The sequence below is a fragment of the Hippocampus bargibanti genome, linkage group LG13, assembly GCF_051943395.1.
Source record: "Hippocampus bargibanti isolate YZ-2025 linkage group LG13, ASM5194339v1, whole genome shotgun sequence".
In the NCBI taxonomy this organism is placed as follows: domain Eukaryota; kingdom Metazoa; phylum Chordata; class Actinopteri; order Syngnathiformes; family Syngnathidae; genus Hippocampus; species Hippocampus bargibanti.
Genome location: NC_142746.1, coordinates 19,277,196 through 19,295,441, shown reverse-complemented (window position 1 = coordinate 19,295,441; position 18,246 = coordinate 19,277,196). Strand labels below are relative to the sequence as shown.

The 18,246-nt window shown below is 38.9% G+C and overlaps 1 protein-coding gene across 3 annotated transcripts in view; it reads right to left on the bottom strand.

Moving 5' to 3' along the window:
- Positions 1–18,246, bottom strand: part of stk32c (serine/threonine kinase 32C) — a 40,686-nt gene that overhangs the window by 21,200 nt on the left and 1,240 nt on the right. For 2 of the 3 annotated variants that reach the window (XM_089011719.1, XM_089011720.1), the window contains exons 2-3: positions 10,385–10,440; positions 3,612–3,763 (exon numbers count right to left, since the gene is read on the bottom strand). In XM_089011719.1, the coding sequence (XP_088867845.1) occupies positions 3,612–3,763; positions 10,385–10,440 (208 nt within the window). Of the gene's footprint in view, positions 1–3,611; positions 3,764–10,384; positions 10,441–18,246 lie in introns of those variants that run through there. The other variant, XM_089011721.1, reaches the window with a different exon arrangement.

Here is an 18,246-nt window from a genome sequence, read left to right as displayed (position 1 = left end):
CACATTACATATTTTTATATTCAGTGATACCTTGGCTTACGAACTTCATTGGCTCCCAGACAGAGTGTGTAAGGTGAAAAGTGTGTATCCCAAAAATTAATTTCCCATAGGAAACCATTAAAATGAGAATAATCCATTCCCAGGTCCCCATAAAACATAATTTTCTACTTCATTATTTATTTTCATACTTCATTTTCTAAGCTTTAAAACTACACAAAATATACATTATTTTTTGTATAATAAATGTGCTATGGTATTATAATCAAAGAAATAAACTGTACTGTATAATAAAGTTCTTTTATTTACCTTTGTGATGGTTGTTGATGGCTTGATGGAATGGAGTGGCCAGTTTCATCAGCATTAAAATCTTGATGAGGAATGTAACCTTCTTCTTTTTGGAATATATATAAAAAAAGAAAAGTGTTGCTTCAAGTGACAATGCGCCCCCCCCCCCTTTTTTTTTATTGATTTGATTCAACTGGAAGCTGCTTTTGTCCCACAATTTGCACCTTTGTTAATCAGGATTACAAAACCACGCACATCAAATTAAAACACAAGCTCAGTGGTGAGACAATGGGGATTTCAAATGTGTTACGTCATGTTCTCTTGCTACTAAATGGACCAATCCATCAATCACACGAGTGAATAAACTAAATATAAACAAATTTAATATGGGATATCAATGAAAAGTAAGCAGAAGGTTTTTTCATCAATGAATAAAGGTGGTATGACAGAATTTTCCGGAGTATAAGGCGCACCCCCAATGAATGGTTTATTTTCAAACGTTTTCCATATATATAAGGCGCACTGGAGTATAAGGTGCAGCTTCAATGAATGACAAATGTTTTACTCACATAATACAGTATAGAAATATAAAACAAGTTTTCCCAATATAAGGCACACCCCCAAGTTATACGTTACCTCGAGTCCTACATCGTTATGCAGTGAGGAACTGTATGTAGCAATTACGGTACGTTGTAAAGTCAACATCAGCTCTGCTTCAGGCAGCAATACTGAAGGGATCCACCAGGTAGGCTTTTAATTACCGTAATTTGCTTTGCAGCTGCAGATACTGGTAATACCCCCAACAAATCTGGATATCTCCTTGAAAGTCAGAAGTAACTCTCTCTGTGTGGGTTAAATACGGAGGAAAATCCTATTGACAAATTCTTTCGAGTCTGAATATATATTATGACCGAAATACTACCCTCACACTGGTTTCAACAACTCTCCTATTTGCTCTCTCCACGACTGGAGAAATTATTTACCGTGACAGCTGCATGGTGTGTTCCTGCCTTCATAGTGGCTACAGATGTGTATGAGGCTCCCTCCTGGCATGGTCTCAAGAAAAGCACTTCTAAAAAACGATATCAAAGCTGGTGTTTCTCACATGTTTGCTAGTGAGAAGAAAGAGATTCCCAATTCCCCGGCGGCTCTGTCGCACATCCATTAACAATTACTGAACTGGCCTTCCCAATTGCTAAGCAACGGAAATCGCAACACGAAGGGGGTAAGCTCATAAACGTGGAATCTGTCAGATCTGTTGGGTTTTCATAGCCGCACTTGGTGAATTCATTGCATTTCTAGCCCTGATAAAATCAAGAAGACGGTGGCAAGATGAAGTAGATGCGTCATTAGTCCTGTCTCATTACCTGTGCAGCTGATAAGGTGTCAGGCAGAATTTAATAGAGCAGATTCAATGCGATACAAACTAAACATTAAACACCGAGCATCTTAATAAAGGATTGTATTAAAACTGTGAAATTTACAAAGCATACACACACACACACACACACACACACACACACACACACACACACACACACACACACACACACACACACACACACACACACATTACTGTTTCAGTGGTTTTGTGGGGTCCGGATAACTCCAGATAAGGAGTCAGGAACCACCGTTGCTGATAGGTTTAGAGAAGAACTAAGTGTTATATTTGAACACTAAATGTCAACCCATTTCCCACTTCAACTTCTTTAAAAACAAAGAAATAAAAAGTGGACTTGAAACTGAAATAACAGCCGGAGTGAGGTTTCTGAATGGGTACACAATTAGACGAAATTTTGTCCCTAACTGCATATTATGAGGACATCACGCATGATGTGTAAGGGACAATATATTCTTACTGCGGGTGTGGAAAAGATGGATGCACGCAATATCATGCTACCAATTACAGGAGAGTTAAGTGCTTTGTGCAATATGCCATGAATGGCATGCCAGGTCCCCAATTACATTTAGATAACGTGTCCCACCCGGAGATGAGCGTTGAATAATGAAAGCAGCTGCCGCTCACTAACTATTTCCAACTCGAGGGAGAACCGAGGTCAATTCAAAGCATAATTACAGTAAAGTCTCGTTATATCGATATTCTCGGGAGTCGGAAAAAATATCGATATAACCGGACTATCGATAACCGGACTATCGATCGGATCCTGCGGCATGTAAATTTTCTCCTTGCGTTCATAGAAATAGTATCGTAATAAGCAGTACTATCGATATAACCGATATCGATATAACGAGACTTTACTGTATTAACAAATATGTAAGTGTGCGTCCCGAGTCCAAAATATCATGTGTAAATTATCCAAGTTACTACCTGTGATGTCGGATCAGCTTTGCAAAAGCTTTCTACCTCTCAGTGCCAAATAAAGTGTTTAGAATACGAGATGCATTATATTCACAAAGACTGAAGGGTATCGCTTTGAAAGGACAACCGACACCATTTTTTTGTTTCCTAACTGACATCAGAAAAACGTTTTATAGCATCTAAAAGACCCAAAACACGCATGCTGATATTTTTAGTCAAATGAAAAACACCAATACAAATGACTTAAAGTGTCCAAAAACGACTTCAAAATGAAATTGGAAATGGCCAGTTTCAGAAGGTCCCGCCCCCTTGTTCGTGACGTCACGCCAAGACGTCTTGCCTTGCTCGACAATCAAAACAATGGCTTCAGATTCGGAGAAAATGCTTTCTTGTTACTCATCCAGTTATGAAAATGATTCAAATAGTTCTGAAGAGGAAAGCATACATGTTTGCAATCGATTTTGAGGCATCAGGGGTGGGAAATGTTGCACCCAAAAAAGGCAGAAAATGGCGACAAAGCCGTGTAAGGAACCAATCAGCCCGTTTCCACAGGCTGATTAATTACTTACATGGAGCTCTGTCGCCCTCCTCTGCCTCCCTTTGGTCCTACATGACGTTTTCAGACCAAAGTACAGCAAAATGCATTGACGTGATGGAAGGACTGCTACAATGTGCCCTTTTTTCGGTCAGGGGCATTCCTTCAGTGACGTAGGGTGAGGACTCGTCACCAACTCAAAAACAAGACTTCCTGAATATTCAGCGCAAGTCTTAAAACGTAAAATATCGCTATATGCGGTGGAATCTTATTAAAATACGCTCAGTAGAAGTCATTTGAAGCCATTTTACAAATTATGGACACAACTTGTCAGGAGACGTCGGTTGTCCTATAAGTCTCAAGCAAACATGCATCCCTTGAGTTACTTATGGCTGGACACACTGTACATGCAGACAAAGGGAACAAGCATTGCATTCCACATTGAAAGAGTAAAAAAATATAGATAGTCACCAGAGATTGACTAAAAAAACATGTTCAATTTCCTGTAGGATCTCAAGCTCTCTAAAGACGTTTCGGACCTCATCTCTTTCGATACATTGTTGTTTGTTCATGTATTTCATGGCGTACATCTTCTCCGTGTCCCTCTTTTGCACGATGCATACCTGGAGTGCAAGTGACAGAAGGAAGTGATGAGAGAATGAAGAGAAAAATAGAAAAAAATGGTAAGTTATCAATTTAAAAGCACAGTATCATCATATACAGTGATAACTTGGCTTACGAACTGAATTGGTTCCCACAAAGTGTGTGTACGGCAAAAAGTGTGTATTCCAAACATTAATTTCCCATAGGAAACCATTAAAATGAGTATAATCTGTTCCCAGGTCCCCATAAAACATAATTTTCAACTAAATAAGCCTTAAAACTACACACATTATACCTTATTTTATGTATAATAAATGTGATATGGTATTATAATTAAAGAAATAAACTGTACAGTATAATAAAGTCGTTTTATTTACCTTTGTGATGGTTGTTGATGGCTTGATGGAATGGAGTGGCAGGTGCACACACACACACAAAAAAACAAATCGATTTCTCTCTGGATGGGAGAGTGATGTCGTTCTCATTAGTATCCTTGAAGCTCAAATATAATCGGTTTGACATCACACAAGCTTCATTGATCACAAATAATATTTTTTATCACTGAAGCATGACTAAATCATTTTTTAACAATAATTAGGACAGTCATGATTTAATCGGCACAAATAAACCACCAGCATATCACTAATAGAGTATCAGCTGGCTGTTTTTTTATAGTCACAGGTTGTCCAAAATGCTTAATGAGTATTAACAAAACAAAGCAAGAAGTTTGATCTTAGCAAATATATCAATAAGTGAGAAATAAATTAGCTTCAACCTATTAAGAAAAATAAATTGTTTCTTTTATGTTTTGGTTGTTTTAGTATTTGTGTATTTAATTCATTCACTGCCATTCACAAATGTATTGGAAAATAGCTGTTCATGAGTTTTGCTTTCACACAGTTGACGGTTTTTGCATAAGCCACATGCACACACACATGCAGACAACATACAGCATGTATAAAATAATGATGTCCATGTAAAACAAAAACAAAATACATTTTGTTTTTAACCATTTAAAAGGAGTTAGATAAAAGCGAGGATAATTAATCAGGATGTGTAGTTGCCTTCTAAGCAGTACTTTGCATTTTACAATGAATAACTCTAGATTGAATAACCCTTTGGGGTAAAGACAAATAGCAGAAAACTGCTTTCAAAGCAATTGAAACTAATTTGCCCACCTCTAATGTATGCGAAATGGTACTTTGAAGTAACTCGGTTAAGCAGAAGGGAATATATAAGGAGCATCTAATAGGATTGCGTCAGTGACAGAATGAAAGAATAAGCGCAGCAAAAAAAAAAAAAAAAAAAAACTACCCCCCAAAGAAAGAAAAAAACAGAAAGCTTATTATGTACATTTGTTTATGATTTACAAAAGGTGCTTAACAAATTTATTGGTTATCTCTTCTAAAAAAAACCTGTGAAGAAACTCAAATTGACAAAGTGACAAATAATCCGTTCCCAGGTCCCCATAAAACATAATTTTCTATTTTTTAATTTTCTAAGCCTTAAAACGAAACAAAATATACCTTATTTCATGTATAATAAATGTGCTCTGGTATTATAATTAAGGAAATACACTGTACTATATAATAAAGCCGTTTTATTTACCTTTGTGATGGTCGTTGATGGCTTGATGGAATAGAGTGGCCGGTTTCATTAGCATTAAACACTTGATAAGGAACGTAACCTTCTTTCACGATCTTGAGGAATGATTTAGGTGCTTTCCTCTCTGCGATAATTTTACCTTGTTCCTCATCAATTGTGTTCTGTTTAGCTGGGTTGATAGCATTTTGTATCAAGTGTACAGATGGCTTGTGCGGGTTGTTTGTGGAGCGTGATTGATGGGATATTTTAACCTTGCAGTCTACACTCTGCTTTTGAACTATCAAAGTTGAAACGAGTCCAAATTTCACTGTTTTCTATCCATTTCCTCACTCTCTCTCTGTCGCCTGCCTGTCTCTAATGTTTAACACCCCCTCCCCTTCACGGCTGCATTCTTGACCAATCACGTAGCTTTAACCGAAGACTGGGGGCGGGGAATTGAGGAAAAAAAACTTGACCGCCTTTTTCTTGGGGCTCGTTCATGAACGACACATCACTCCTTGTGGCGCTCCGTGTCTATCCCGAAAAATAGTTTGTATGCCAAGGTAAAACTTTCATGAATTTAACGTTCGTGAACCGAAAGGTTCGTAAGCCAAGGGGTTCGTAAACCGAGGTATCACTGTATATTATTTACCAATAGTTAGACTTGCGTTTCATCAGTGGTACGCAAACCACAGTGAAAATTACTGGCATAGACTCAGAAGAAAAAAAATTCGCCCTAAAGTAAAAACCTGTTATCACCCAATAAAGGGATGTCAGTGCGACAAACCATCACTACTATTCACAAGGTTGCATTTTTTTTACACATAAAAATAATATATGTTACTAATTATAATTATTAAAACCATGGACTGGCAAAGAATTGCTGAGAGCCCTAGAGAGGAGGAGAAAAAAACTAACAAAGCCTTAATCATCTTCTGACCTTTCAAAAGGAGCTGGTGTCTTCCGATATGACAAAGTGATGCAGCCTCTCTCTCTCTTTTTCCTTTTCTCATCCTTCTCCTCTCTCCTCCACTCCCACTCATGATACATCTATTTCACGCTGTGTCCTAATGAGCACTTATTACTACTGCAGAGCGAGTGTGTACGTGGGGTTCAGGGGTTGGATGTATCCACCCAGCTGAGCTCCTGTACTACATCTCAGCGTCCTTGTCTTGATCCGTCCACAGTCCTCTCTGTTGTCCGCCGCACTGTGTTTATCTTTTCATCTGACTCTTGGCATCAAGGAGTTGTCATTAGAGTCATGTCGGTGTCAACGACTGTCACGTCTCTGAGACTTTACTCCCCGTGAGCTCTCCATTTGCAGGTCTTAATGAGACCTGTGGAGGCGAGAGAGCTGTCTCCTGCATCTCCTAGCAACCAAGAATTGAGAGAGCTGACACATCTGGGGAAAAGGTAGAAGATGGTCAGGGCAGGCAATTATCTTTTCGGTGGCATCGCAAGGCCATCGGGCCCTGTGGAAGGGTTGTGATCAATGAGCTGCCATGCATTCTACCCTCCTGTGGATACAATGCCAATCACAACAAGCTACCAGTATTTCCTTCCCAAATGAAAAGATAAGAGATTTTAAACTATTAATACTGCACTGCTTGTTGACTCTGTCAGAACAGGTCAACTTCTTAATGTCTTTCGTTGAAAAGGTTTCTTCAGCCGTCATCTGTACTTCTTTGACGGTGTCGGACGTTTCGCTTCTCATCTAAGAGGCTTCGTCAGCGAACTAAAATTTTGCTGGTAGCTCTTATATATCCCTACTGTCCAGAGGTGGCCGTGCCAGACCTCTGGTGTGATAGGTCCCTGCTCTAAGGTTGGGAGGAGCAGAGGACCATTTCCTGAGGCTACACTGATTACGTCTATTGTCCTGACTGATTATGGTCTACGACTGGCCTGATTGCCCCATTTCCTCTGGTATCAACTCATCAGCATAACCAGGCCTATGAGGTAACGATAACACAGTTATTATAAAGTATGGTATATTTTGTGTAGTTTTAAGGCTTAGAAAATTAGAAAGTAGAAAATTATGTTTTATGAGCATCCGGGGACAGATTATTCTCATTTTAATTGTTTCCTATGGGAAATTAATTTTTGGGATACACACTTTTTTGCTTTTCACACTCTGTCTGGGAACCAATTAAGTTCGTAAGCCAAGGTATAACTGGACGTCCTTGAATGTCCAGCTCTAATTTGACAAAGCGTTTGGATGAGCCAAATTAAAAGGTAACACTATGCAATGCATATCATATAAGGTTAAGGTAAGGTCATAGAAGGTTGAATTCTTTAACAATCTCAAACGCTGGGGTCATAAAATATAACAGAAGCCGAAGGACAAATTGCATATTTTTTTCCCCCCAAAAAACTATCAAATTAAAGCAAGCTTCTGGGAGCTGTATAGCCTACAGAGGCTTTTGGAAAGTGGGTGTTAAGATGAATCGTGACAATAAAGAGAATGGAAGAAAGGGTTGCACTAAAAAAAAAAAAAGCCCAAAAGAGCGGGGGAGAATATAATGTCGGCAACGCTTGCGCATGGCTTTGTAAGTGGACGGAGTATCTCTCAGCTCGAACAAAACATAACACAAATCAATCAATTGAAATATTTGTACTCGGCCTACAAGTTGAGTACATACAAAAATAGAGATGGGTGGATAGATGGGTAGATGGAGAGATGGATAGATAGACAGATAGACATAGATACTGTAGCTAGATAAATAGATACTGTAGCTAGATAGAGAGTGTAGCTAGATAGCTAGCGAGCTAACTAGCTAGCTAGCGAGCTAACTAGCTAGATAGAAAACCACATGTGTATACACATTGGCCGCTTTATATCGCAGTTATTACATGGGATTAATTTATGTTCAACTTTTACTTACCTTAAACTGCTACACCACAAATGCACACTGTAGCTAACCATTCTTGTGTTCCATAATGTAAAGATGTTTGGTGGGGGTCTTTTGGTTAGCAATAGGGTAGGTATACCGAATGTGGTAAACAGTCACACAACCAAATGAGACCACTCGCACAATTGTGAATTAAAGCTTTGAAGGAGGAGTAGACCTGCAAAATTAACTAATTTACTCGGGGCAAGTTGACTAAAGCTCCTCACATCACTCACCAGACCCCACCCCTGAAAGGCACACATAGCATTGTATCGCGCAGTTAATGGTGCCATGTCATATTGATTAAAAGGGAAAAAAAACACTATTCTTATTCTTTACGTCCAATTTAGGGTGACTCGGATTTTGTGATATCTGTCGACTTTGGGCGCACGCTTGATCAATCACTAATATCCATTCAACCTTCTGTTCATACCAATGGATCTTCAGAGTCTTCACTCAACCAAACCTATTGATTTTTGAATGTAAGGGAGAGAAGAAGTCATTTTCTTTTAACGACACAACAGGAAAGCCATGCAACACAAATCATATATCATCGTTTATTGATGTTTGGAAGAGAGCCTCTCGGGTCACTAACTTGGTCCGCATTCATCATATTCGCTTCCGCGTCAGAAGGACAAGTGACAGCAGCACGGAGGAACAAAGGAATACATCACATTAACATAATTTTGCATGGTAATGTATTCAGCATTGGGAATGACTTTCCACAACACAGAGACATATTTGTGGATAGAATGGAGGGAGCGCTGTGTTAAGGGAGAGCAAAACGGAATGCATTTGAAAAACGCTAAGCTGAAGTATTTGCTATCATATTTGGGAATGAAAATGAAGATAAATGACTCTAATCTCTTGAGCCCAATTGCGTTGACAAACACAGCATTACATCTCACTCGGTTTTACTTCTTTATACTCACATTTTTTCTCAACAAATATGTTGCTTTGACATTAATCCAAAATGTCCTCTTCAGCACCAATATGAAGTGTAACCAACACAATGCACAGTACAGTGATACCTCAGCTTACGAACTTAATTGGTTCCCAGAAAGTGTGTGTAAGGCGAAACGTTCGTCTGCCAAACATTTCCCATAATAAACCATTAAAAATGAGAATAATCCGTTTCCTGGTGCCCATAAAACATAATTTTCTACTAAATAAGCCTTAAAACTACACAAAATATACATTATTTTACGTATAAGAAATGTGCTATTGTATTGTAATTAAAGAAATAAACTGTACTATATAATAAAGACGTTTTATTTACCTTTGTGATGGTTGTTGATGTAGTTGCCTCTTGATGATATCCGAGTGAAGTTGCCATGCTTTCTCTGCGATAATACCCTCACACACTGTCCCCTGCTAGCTGCTTTTCGTTAATCCAAATCGACAGAAGTTTTTCAACCCCTTTTATTGCCTGAGACCGTTGCTTCTTCTGCTCAACCTCAATTTTCTTTTGTGTCCTCTTTGGCTTAACACTAGCCTGTGGTGGGGTCTTTTTCGGTCCCAAAAAAAAGCAAAAGTACTCCACTTGATAACAAACCACGTCTGCACTGAAAGAAAGTGGGTGTGGAAAACTAATCCGCCAGCCACAGTGGCGCTGTTCGACCGTGTGGTTTGGTGTTCTTCCGCCGAAAACTAGTCCGCCAGCCACTGTGGCTATCTTTCCCGAAAACTAGTTCGTATGCCAACATTATATTCTCACAAATTTAATGTTCGTAAAGCGAAAAGTTCGTAAGCTAATGTGTTCGTAAGCCGAGGTATCACTTCAGTGAACTTCTGTCATTCATTTTCTCAATGCTGCTCTCAAGCACACGTGACAACCAATTTGTTTTATTCAACACAACCAGACAGTATTCTACTGCTCTGTAATTAAACGTTGATATGGGTCAAAACTCCCAGTAGGGTTGCTGGCATGGACTGAAAAGCAAATCGACTTTCCTCTAAGTGACTTTTATTCATTAGTCTTTCAAAGTCAGAAAAGAATATATCTTGTAAGCTTTAGGCTTAATGTAAATGGAAGTCGACTGGAATCAGAAATGTTCTCACTCCTTGGCAGAGATCAAGATTGAGTTCGCCAACGGCGGTACACAACAAACAACTGTAGTAGATGAAGGATGCACGATACAATACAAAAAAAGCTTGAGGATACATTACCTTTCCAAAGCTGCCCTTCCCGATAGCCCGCAATATCTGAAAGTGGTCAAAGTTCACTGCAAAATAAAAAGAACAAGAATCACGATACAATTTCTCACAATACAGAACAATGAATAATATATACTGTATTTGCAACAATGTCAAAGTCCTTGTTCTAGTCTGTCGTATGAAAGAACAACCGACATCTCGGGACAAGTTGTGTCCATAATGTGTAAAATCACTTCAAATGACTTCTACTGAGCGCATTTTACAAAGATTCCACCGCATATAGCTATATTTTACATTTTAAGACTCGCAATGTATATTCAGGAATCGTTTTCGAGTTGATGACGATCCCCTAAGTGACGTCACGGAGGGAACGCCCGTGACCGAGAAAGCGACACACAATGCATTTTGGGTACTTTGTTTGGTCTGAAAACATCGTGTTGATCCGTGTTGATGGCAAAATTAGAAGTAAAACTACATAAATAACGCAATGGTGAATCGTTGTGTGTCGCAGCCAATTGCGATAACACGCATAAAGGTGTAATTTGACACAAATTTCCAGCGGATATTTTCTGGGCGCTACATTGGAGTCCAGACGGGTCAAATTGATACGGAAGGACTTCTTTAATCGATTGCAAACATTTATACTTTCCTCTTCAAACTATTTCAATCATATTCATAACTAGATGAGTAACAAGAAAGCATATTCTGCGAATCTGAACACTCTGAAGCCATTGTTTTGATTCTGGAGCAAGGCAGTGTGTGACCAATAGTGACATCACGAACAAGGGGGCGGGACTTTCTGAATCGGCCCAATTCCTAGCTCATTTTGTGGCAGTTTTGGGACACTTTATGTAATTTTTATTGGTGTTTGGCATTTGACAAAAAAAATATTAGCCTGTGTGTTTTGGGTATTTTAGATGCTATAAAACGTTTTTCTGACATCAGTTAGGAAACCAAAAAATGGTGTTGGTTGTCCTTCAAGTGATCCGTTGGACATCTTTCCTGCTGTAAGTTTGGTCACTGAATTTCAACAGAACTTTGTAGTTTTTTGGGGGGGTCTTACGCACATTTATAAGTTCTAACGAAATAGTGGCCCATAGCCCCTAAAATGCAGAACTGATGTCAGAAAAATAATTGACAGATAAAAAAAAAAACAATAATGCAAGTACAATATGGCCTTTGACCGCATATGATTAATCCTGAAAGGTCACCCGCAGATCGCTGATTGGTAGCAATGATAAAAAGGACCACGAGGTAATTTAATCATGTGTTGGATCGCAATGAGACGGCTGATCATTAAGAGCTATATAGTAAATAAAGGTCACATGACTTGATTAGGGCGCTCCGTTTGTGCAATGTTTCCCAACATTTATTGAGAATGAATAAACCGCTTGCTCATCATAACAACCGGAATTTGGAGAAACTGCTTCCCAAGGTTTCACTTAACGATTTAGAAAAGACACTTGAGACTCAACAGCATGCAGCATGCGTTACCAGGATTTCCATCCATCAAAGGCAATGCAAAACAACATCTTCCCTTGTTGGATTAGAAAGCTGCTGACACACGAGGGTGATATGCTGAGTGGGCTACGCTGTCTTCCGCAGTGGGAGATTGGCTCCTGCAGTAGCTGCTATTGGCAAGAAGCCCATGCTATTTCATATCTGATATATTGAAATGTTTGGAGTGTATGTACTTGAAAACAACTACATCTCAAACCATGATAGAGGATTTCATCCATGCAGTTATATAGTTTCAATGCTTTCATCGAGGATGACATCCATGTACGCATATAACACTTTGGACGTGATTACTATATTTTCTGGTGTATAAAGCCTTGAGTTTCTTCAAAATATGACCCTGCGCCTTATATGTGAAGTAATATTGAGCCACAACAGGTCTCGCAACTTCTGTCAGCAGCCACCGACTCCATTTCCCCCTATAGAAGCCTCTCCTGTAGTCCCTTATAAAGTGCTGTGCCTTATATTTTGAAAACCTTTTAGATGTATATACTGTATTATGTTTTCGGGAAACACACGGAGCGCCACAACGGACTTGTTTTCGGCGGAAGAACACTAAATCACACGGCCGAACAGCGCCACCATGGCTGTCGGACTACTTCTACTTACCCTCTTTCTCTGAGTGGATACTTTTGCTTTTTTGAGACCGAAAAAGACCCCACCACGGGCTAGTGTTCAGCCGAAGAGGACACAAAAGAAAATTACAGTCGAGCAGAAGAAGGATATCATCGAGAAACACGAACGAGGTGTACGTTTCTGTGACTTAGCCTGACAGTACCAGTATGCTAAGTCGCAAGGTCATCTTTTGAAGAAAATGGAGGCTTTTTGGGTGTGCCTTATACACCGGAAAATACAATATTTTTTCAAAACAATAGATGTTGAATTAGTAATAATAATTCCAAAAACAATGAGGAAAAGTGTAAGGCAACAATAATAAAAGGATAGTAGAAGTCACGTTGTGCAACAGTAACTAGGTTTAACAAGACCAAAAATTGACATGTAACACCCAAGGCTTACTATCCACATCCTTTTGTGTTGAATGGATTTGTCGCTGTCGCTCTGACGTTTGAAAGCATTTCATTATCTGGAAAGGGGGGGGATTCTGTCTCGGCTGCACCAAAGCACGCACATTTCCTGCTATAAGCCACTTCAGTTGAAAGGAACAGTCGAATAAATCATTGCTCAACTGTTGTGTCTCTGATGTGCCAATATGCCAGGAGTGCTTATATTAGCTCTGAATTGTTAAAGCATAGTACATTGTGAGTTTGCTATTATACTTGTATGACTGAAATGAAAAAAATAAAATAAAACTGCATCGATAAAGTCCAATGGAATGTAATCAAAAGTATATTTTAACTCTTTCACTGCCAGACGTGCAAAAATGTGTCCACTCCACTGCCAGGGTTTTTGTCATTGTCAATCAACCTCAACGGTTCATGCCCTTACAAACTATCGTATTTTCCCTTACACAATACAAAATAATCGTCCACCATCTTTTTTCCAAACGTGTTCATTTATGTAGTTTAACATGCTATATTGTACATGTGTTTCATTATATCATTCTGTACATGTTCTTAATAAATGATGAAATTACAAGTACAGTAAAGTCTCGTTATATCGATATCGGATATATCGATAGTCCCGGTTATATCGATACTATTTCTATGCACGCACGGAGAAAATTACATGCAAACAGGGTCGGATATATCGATAGTCCCGGTTATATCGATATTTTTTCGGACTCCCTTGAATATCGATATAACGAGACTTTACTGTATTGCTTAATTACTACAGTGTTCTCTATTGTATGATCGATATATTTTCTACATTGGAGTCCAGACGGCTCGAATTTATCCGAAAGGACTTCTTTAATCGATTGCAAACATTTATGCTTTCCACTTCCTGCCGTGACGTCACGAACAAGGGGGCGGGACCTTCTGAAACTCGCCATCCCCGACCGAGATCATTATGAAATAGTTTTGGGACACTTTAACTCATTTTTATTGGTGTTTTGCATTTGACTAAAAAAGCCTGCGTGTTTTGGGTATTTAAATGCTATGAAACGTTTTTCTGACATCAGTTAGGAAACCAAAAAATGGGGTCGGTTATCCTTTAAAGATGCTATTAAAGTGCCCCAAAAATGAGTACTGTGACCTTCCACTGATCTTTAACGTTCAATGGATCCTGAATTCCGGGAATACTTAGCTGGACATGCTTTGGATGATGATGAAGGATATTATGGCGTGGCATATTTCACATTAGTCACGGCCTTCATTGATAGGCAGATCCCGCTCTGTTTCTTAGGTGCTTCCTATGCGAGACAGAATTTTAATTGGGAAGTGGGTGGGGGGAACAAAATCTTAACATGCCACACTTCTCAATGGGTTTATTAAAAATGTTCTTGTGGCGTTACCTCATGAAACAAAGACTTTCAGCATCTAACATTGACTTTCAATTTCTGTATAAAGTACAAAGAATGAAGATGCTTCTGGAACACAAATGATTCGCATTGAAATTGTTTAAACGTGCAATAGGGAGCTAAGAAGACTGATTTCCTCGAGATGTGTAGTTGAAATGGTCGAGGGAAGCTCTCGAATAATGAGAGCTTCGATGGAGGACAGTAGACCTCAAGAGGACTTCAAACTGGAGCTTTTCATAAGCAACATGATCAAATAAAAATATATATATTTGTTGTGCTTCTGCATCCCTGCATCTCAAATAATCCAATTTGCAGTCCCAGTTTAGCAAAATGTGGTTAGAGTAGGAAACAAATGTGATTACAGCATGTAAAGATGGATCTTACAGAAACCTTGTTAGAGCATTTTCTGCTGAAGCGCATGCTCATTTACTTTCTTCATATTACTTTTAAAATAAATACATATACAGTGATACCTGATCTTACAAACCTAATTGGTTCCCTGAAAGTGTGTGTAAGGCGAAAAGTTTGCCTGCCAAACATTTATTTCCCATAAGAAACCATTAAAAATGAGAATAATCCGTTCCCAGGTCCCCTGAAAACATAATTTTCTAATAAATAAGGCTTAAAACTACACAAAATCTAACTTATTTTATGTATAATAAATATGCTATTGTATTGTAATTAAATAAATACTCTGTATTGTACAATAAAGTCATTTTATTTACCTTTTTGATGGTAGTTATCAATGGATGATGAACCTCCAGGTAGCCTCTTGATGAGTGAAGTTGCCGTGCTTTCTCGGCGATAATACCCTCACTCACACGCTCCCCTGCTAGCTGCTTTTCATTAATCCAAATCAACAGAAGTTTTTCAACCTCTTCTATTGCCGGAGATCGTTGCTTAGACAACACGGAAACACCCTTAGCCACACGCAGCAATGGTCGACTTAGCATACTGGTAGTGGGACGCTAAGTCACACAAACACACACACCTCGTTCGTGTTTCTGGATGATCTCCTTCTTCTGCTCAACCGTAATTTTGTTTCGTGTCCTCTTCGGATGAACACTAGCCTGTGATTTGATGACTATGCTCTGATCTATACTATACTATACTATACTATACTATACTATACTATACTATAAATACCCCTCCATGATAGTGACAGTATTCCTCACATATTGCATAGCTATGACCAATTATGGTGGTCTCTGGAAGAGGCCAGGAGCTGCAGGCAGCTACGAAGTGGAGTCCAATAAAAGCACTGAAACCGGGCGTTTGTAACAGAGATCAAAGCAAGTGAGTGTCTCAGCATTCAGTTCAAGTAATCAGCCATCTCTCTGCAGCTATCTTTATCCTCAACAAAATCTGCTTTCATTGCCTCATACACTTATCCTTGACGGGAAGGAAGAGCAGTCACGCGCACTTAGACTTTCAGGCAGGCGCGCACGCGCACATGTGAACAAAACCAAGAATGGAAGCTTGTTGTCCACACAAGTGGAAATTTGCCGTTGGGTTGAACGAGCAGAATAATAAAACTTACAAATAATAATACAATTAGGTCAACACACGCACATACGCGCACGCACGCAAACAGCATGCCGAATGCATTTTAATAATAATAATAATAGATTTAATTTATAAGCGCCTTTCAAAACTCTCAAGGTCACATTACAAGTCACATGATCAGTTTTTTTTCTGTGGGTGAGCAGCGGCAGCCAGATGCGCCAGCATTCACTCAACACGGAAGTCAATAGATAGATAATAAATAGATAATATAGATAATAGATTTCATGCACTATATGCCATTCAAGGGAGCAATACAAAAGCTACGGAAGGTAACTTTATTAGAAAATGTAATGAAAAAAATCCAATATTTTATTTGATACTATCTTGGTACAAGGCATTCTTAAAATAGAATGCAATCAAAAATTATTATTTATTTTTTTTTTCAATTTCAAAAACACTCAAATTCTGACCGTCTAGATCAGTAGTATCAAACATACGGCCCGTGGGCCGGAACCGCCCCCCAAGAAGGTTTGATCAGGCCCGCAGGATAATTTAAAAGTGGAAAAAAATGCACAAACGACGCGAAATTCACATTTTAATGAGGTGCAATTCAAGGATTGTCCACTAGGAGCAGAGTTGTGCTGTTTCGATCAACGTAAAAGAAAACAGCTGTGTTTTTTTCAACTGTTGTGTTTTTTCCAATCACTGTTTCAACACCCTCATTAGCCAAAATGTCAGACTCATCACAGCGAAAAATATGACTGCAGCAATTCATCAAGTTCGACGAATTGCTGGCGTGTCTGAGGAAACAGCAGTCAACCTTCACCCAGAGCCAAGAAGTCAGTGAAGCAGCAGAAAGATTCCACAGCATATAGCTATATTTTACGTTTTAAGACTCACACTGAATATTCAGGAAGTCTTGTTTTTGAGTTGGTGACGAGTCCGTACGTGACATCACTGAAGGAACGCCCCTGACCGAAAAAAAGACAAATTGTAGCAGTCCTTCCATCACGTCAATGTATTTTGCTGTACTTGTTTGGTCTGAAAACCTCGTGTTGCACCAAAAAGGCCGCCAGAAGAGGGCGACCAAGCTCCATGGAAGGAATTTATCAGCCTGTGGAAACGGGCTGATTAATTCCTCACAGGAGCTTGGATGCCATTTTCTGCCTCTTTTTGGGTGATACATTTCCCCCCCTGATGCCTCAAAATGACACGGAATAAATTCTTTAATCGATTGCAAACATGTATGCTTTCTTCTTCAGAACTATTTGAATCATATTCATAGGTGGATGAGTAACAAGAAAGCATATTCTCCGACTCTGAAGCCATTGTTTTGATTCTCCAGCAAGGCAAGACGTCTTGGGGTGACATCACGAACAAGGGGGCGGGACTTTCTGAAAATGCCCAATTCGCAGCTCAATTTTTTTTTTTGCAGATTTTGGACACTTTAAGTCATTTTTATTGGTGTTTTGCATTTGAATAAAAATATCATACTGCGTGTTTTGGGTATTTTAGATGCTATAAAACGTTTTTCTGATGTCAGGAAACAAAAAAGTGATGTCAGTTGTCCTTTAAGGACCAGATACAATGATAGCATACAAGGAATGTATATAACATATTGTGATTTAAGTCTGATTCCAGTGATGTCATGACCCATATCTGAATTGGCCAGTAAGAATGTCCCTAGACGCATGAAGCACAAATTCAGCCTGGGAGAGCTAATTTGACCCAATAAACATTGAAGGTCTCTTACGTTGAATAGAAATTGCATCGAAAATCGAGAATTTAAACACTTTTTTCACACTCATGTGTCTTAAATTCAGCAAAAATACTTCAGCATTTTTCAAACATGAAACATGAACCGTCGCATTTCCATCACAGGCCTTTTAGAAAATGAGATTAAGAAAATTTTGCAGAGGTAACACTAAGGATGGCTTTTATTTGATGACAATGACACACCTTCTGTAACAAGATAATGAGCTGCATCGCGATGTCGGGTACCAGTGTGTGGTGTGACATAGAATCATTTCAACACAACAGGGAGCAATGCGAGTCTCATCTGTGAAAAATTACACCTAAAATCTCTGTTATTCTATTTCGCAGCTGTCCTCTATTTCACATTATTTGTGAGTGCACATAATTGTATACAAACCAGTCAAAAGGGAGAATTCTTAACATCGTTATCATTTTACATTTAAAACTTATTTTTGCACTTGCATAACTATTAGGAATGTGAAGAAATATATTTTGGATATTACCATATCGTTAATAATGATGACTGGCAAATGGGTTATTTCTTCTAGTAATCATGGAAGCGAGAGAAGCAATATGACCATGTCACTTTGGTAAAATGACCACATTTACCCAAGTTGTCCCTTTAACTCCCGAGAATACTGAAGCTCTGTGCTTTATCATTTACATTCAGAAGTGG